Source organism: Pinus tabuliformis, chromosome 1_1 (genome assembly GCF_031772625.1).
Source record: "Pinus tabuliformis cultivar Carrire ecotype Pingquan chromosome 1_1, CPIR1, whole genome shotgun sequence".
Lineage (NCBI taxonomy): Eukaryota > Viridiplantae > Streptophyta > Pinopsida > Pinales > Pinaceae > Pinus > Pinus tabuliformis.
In genome coordinates, this window is record NC_142297.1 from 427,452,815 (window position 1) to 427,457,659 (window position 4,845).

Sequence of the window (4,845 nt, forward strand, 5' to 3'; positions counted from 1 at the left end):
TTTCTCGATATTAGGGGTGTATTCGCTTCACTAGGTTAGCATCCATAATATACTTGGACTTTTGAGCCATCTCGACTACATTTTAACGCCTATTTGTTGGCTTAAACATTATGGTTCTCTTAGACCAATACCTTTAGTATTTTCTCATAGAACCCATTGCTACCCAAGGAGGGAGCCCTTTCCAGTTCAACTTGGAATTCCTAAATTTGAGGGGAATTTGGCCTTATACTTTTCCTACACAATGTTCCTGTAGGAGGAAAAACCACATGTTAAATCGATACTGAAAAGAGGAGAGGGGTACTAAATAAAACCTTAATTATTCTTATTAGAGCATAAATCACTTCTTTAACATGAGTTTTGAAAACACTTGTCTAAGGACCTCTTTTTAGCTCATTTAAAGAAAAAGGTGAATTTCAAATGTGTAAGAAACTTTATGAGGTTGTCCTTATTCATATTGTTAAGGAAGGTAAGTTATTAGAAGTTATGCTTATAATTTAGTTTATTTGTAGCAATTTCCTAGGAAATATTTGATTATATACATAACTTATCATATATAGAGATCTATTGATAAGCCATATGACTAGATTGATACTTTTAACATCATTTCAACACCATGTTTGCTTCAAATTCAAGGCTTCATCATAATGAAAGTATTTGTTATGCATGGTAGAAATTCTGATCTCTTTTAGCTTGGATTTACTTAGACAACATAAGAGTTTAAATCATGTCTTTTACATCCATTTGATATTATAAAACTACACTTAGATGTATTGTTCCAATTCCACTTAAAAGGCTCAGAAGAAATATTATACCTTTGATTTGACAGAATAAAAGAAAAAAGCAAAATCATGGTTAGATTGGAAATTTGTTGAAGATAAGAAATCATTAATTATTCTAACCATTTCAACATTAAGAAGTAGGACCTATCCAAATACTATAGCTTTTGAATGTGTCATAGCTTTTCAGTGCTTCATTGTGGATGAGGATGACTAAGGTATTCACTCCAAAAACTCATTTAACTAAAAGCAATTCTTTTTTCCCTTATATTAGATTTGGATAGATTCTTACTACTACAATTAAATAATGTGCATATTTCTAGAAAGAATTCCCTAACAATATTTAGATTCACAAATTATTTTGTACCATGTAAATAACAATTTAACCACTTTATCTAGAAATATTAAAGAACCAAACTCTTCCTAAACTTCTTGTAAGATAAAAACATTATTCTAAAAATGTAAATATAAATAAATTAAAAATATGGTTAAAAATAAAAATAAAAATTATAATTATAAATTTTAACTTATCCATTTCAGAGATATAAAATTCTCAGCCACATTTCCATTTCCATTTCATTGATAAGTTCAATACAATGTTAAACCACTCTCTTGTTTCAATATTTTCCGTTTTACAAGGTTGGGTTTCAAAGGAATGGTGTATATTTGGTTAAATAAAAAATATTCTCATAGTAACTATTTTCATTTAACAGGAATGAGTTCAGTCGATGTTATGTGATATAGTTGAATGCTATTCTTCACAGAGGCTATTAAAGTTGTGATACTAACTAATCCTTTTGATTATTAAATTTAGAGGAAATTTACATAAAGAATACCTAGAAACATGTTTCAAATTTACCATAACTTGTCCCGTTTTAGAGCCGCAACCACTTCCATATTTATATATATTGTATATAAAAGTGCGGTGACATCCATCCTTATGAAGGGCATGATGCAAGACCGTAACACACTAAAGAACAACAGCGAGGACAATATAACCCTGCTAAAAATTAACAAATGTTAAATATAAATCCATCTCTGACACAGAGTTTGATAATTCCTAGAGAAGCAAGAATATGCAAATATAATACCAAGAGTCAACATAGAATTTACTGTATCCTAGATAACGAACGGTATGAAATTGAAAATCGAACCGACATAGGAAATCCAGCATAGATGAGTAGCGCTATGCATTTCCAAATCGAACCAAGACAGCAACACCACCATTGATGAATAACGTTTTCATATCTGGAAAGTTGAATAAAGAATGTTAAAAGCATAGCGGTGAGGTTAAATTTTACTGAAGTTCTACAAATAGTTTGAAAACTTCTCAAAATATAGTTGTATGAAAGTCGGCATGGACATTAGGCATACCACGTAATACATAGCTCCATGCTGCAGGCATTCCATGGTGAACCCCCATTCATTCAGTAAAATCGGCTGGCCTGTGGAGTGAAGAAAAATTGCATTTTCACCGAACATAGCCTTGACATTTATGGGTCCGACGGGGACTGCAAGTGGAGCGTTATTTATGACTACAGTTATTGAGCGGCCGTACTTCAACTCCTCAGTAGTCCCTGCAAAGAAATATTCTCAGACAGATATATTACATCCAGAAGAACAATATCAATTGTCTGAATGGCATATGTCAAGCAACTTTTAGGTGTATCTTCTGCTATCGAGAAACAAATATATAGTCACAGAAGCAATCATGGCACAAATCTGCCTAATGGAAAGGCCTCTTAGGTGTTTGTGCTCGTTAGGGTTATATATTTATATACATGGGATTTAAAAGTGTGATAAAAAACTGATGCGAAAGGCATGTTCAAGGGCGGGGTTGAAAAGAGTTTTTGGTGGTGTCAGTACATGTACCTTCGTTAAAAATTCCCCTTCTTCTTGCCGTAGCTGCTACTGCGTCAGTGTAACTGCGTTGATCATTACTGATTCCTTCATTTATTTGCAAATGATAATGGTCCTGTTGAGTGAAAAACTGGGCAGCTGGCACAATAGAAGAGTAGGATTCACCAGTGTTGCCGAACGAATTAGCTGTTTTCTCAGAAATTCCGATGATTTCTTTAGACTGATCAGTCTTACTCTTTTCTGAGCCAGATTTAGAGGTCTCTCCAGAGTGAAGATGGCTATGCCGTTGCTTGGTTCTGGCCTTTTTGTTCTGAAACCAGTAGAAGATGTTGGCGTCGCGAACTTCTCCGAACTCCTGCAGCTGAGCTCTGATTCTCCATATTTCCTCTGGGGTAGGGTTTGTCACCCCAGAGTTAAACATGGACTTTAAAAGCCGGATCTGTTCTGGTTTTGGATTCCATCTGGGCTTTGATTCCGGCTTGTTCCTTTCCTCATTCTCTGATGATGTACCTGCACAAATTATAGTTGTCAGAGCTTTGTTCCTTATATTTTCATTAGATTTGAAATAATATTCCGCTGAACTCATACTATTGACCATTCTATCGCCGCGTTAATTCGGCTTACCCTTGAAATTAGTGGGAAATTGTATAAGAGGCAGACATCAACCACGGAAGTAGGTTATGCCTCATAAAAATGCATATCTAGGGTATCTTTTGACCCTGAAATTTCCCTGCTCGTAGCTAAAAGTCAAATTTCATTCCATCAAAACCCAGTTGCTATTAAAGGATTTGTGTATAGCTACATCAAGATTTTCTTATTGATCTAAATAATGTTCTAACTCTATTACAATTGCACATCTGAATATGAATATGACACATAAAACGTCATGCTGCATTTATCTGTGGCTGAATTCCTATTCTTTATATGCATCTAAACATATTAATCTCCAAGTGGGCGTATTAATCTCAAAAGCAGATTCGGCCCCAGCAATATCTTTTAATTATTGATATCATAAAGATGCCATCACAAACAAAGGAGGAGGAAGTTGGAGTTTCAGTGAATGGTCACCTTCATAAGATTGTCTTTGGCCGGAAATCGCTGAAGGATTTGAAGCTTCACCCCATTGACTCTCAGACGCTGAGGGATTTACCTTGAACATACTGGGCCAATGGCTGTTCGGACTCATATTGACTGGAAGGGGAGGGAAGATGGGTGTCGACTCTTCCGCTTTCAACAATTGAACCTTAAAGAAGGTTTAGGGTTTAGGGTTTTACCTACGAATCACAAGAACAGGGTTTAGGGTTTAGGGTTTTACCTACGAATCACAAGAACCTCAAAGCAGGTTTCAAATTAGCCGCTGCTACTGAGCAAAGGGCGTCAGTCGAAATCAATGATGCTCGTCACAAAGGAATCATGAGAAGCACAAATCTATATATTGACATTGGATGGCTATCTACAATGACAAATGGCAGAAGTCGGAATATGCCTGTAACTAGGCAATTCATAACTTGTTCAACAAGTAATCTTTTTAGGGTTTGAGTTGTTCCAGGTTATTAAAAGTTTGAATTTGATTATTTACTAGAAGTCAAATTACAGCGAGGCGTTTGGCTGCACGAGGAAGCTCCGGAAATGAAAACGGGTATCACAGGAAGAGTACCATGCCATAAACGCGAACAGGTGTTAATACGAATTCCGTAATCGAGGCGATTGCCGTCTAGGGAGGCCAATTGGAGCATCGGAAAGGCGAGAGATTAAAGTGATGTACACAATTTCAAACGCGCCAGGCTAATTGCTGTAGCTCATGCGAATTTTGTAGCCAACTGTGGTTATAACCTCCGTTCATATTATATAAAGTCGATAGATTAAAGTCAGGGAGCCAATGTCGAATTGGTGGCCAACTATGGTTATAACCCTAATCGTCCGTATTAAGGAACCTCTTGTGTGGCCATAGTTCATCAAGCATCAGCTCCTTATGATAACTGGTTTATGCAAATTTTTTTGATCGCTGATCCTCCAACTTGATGCCCGTTTTGAATATTGTGATCACTCTGAGTTTTAAAAATCTATATAATATATTTCTCAGTAAAAGAAATATGTTAAATATATGCCGTACGATGTTTTGAAAAGAGAATAAAAAAATAAATTATTGTGTTTAAAAAATATTTATTAGCTGAAATTTACATAATTTTTGTAAAATAAATTTACATCT

General features: G+C 35.4%; 1 protein-coding gene across 1 annotated transcript; it reads right to left on the reverse strand.

Annotated features, from left to right (window-relative positions):
• Positions 1 to 1,746: 1,746 nt before the first annotated feature.
• On the reverse strand, positions 1,747 to 3,920 carry LOC149213527 (WUSCHEL-related homeobox 8-like). Its single transcript, XM_089389055.1, has 4 exons — positions 3,705 to 3,920; positions 2,649 to 3,146; positions 2,151 to 2,353; positions 1,747 to 1,776 (listed from the first exon to the last, which is right to left on the reverse strand). The coding sequence occupies exons 1-4, from the start codon at positions 3,820 to 3,822 to the stop codon at positions 1,747 to 1,749; spliced, it is 849 nt and encodes a 282-aa protein (XP_089245181.1). The 5' UTR covers positions 3,823 to 3,920.
• Positions 3,921 to 4,845: the final 925 nt, after the last annotated feature.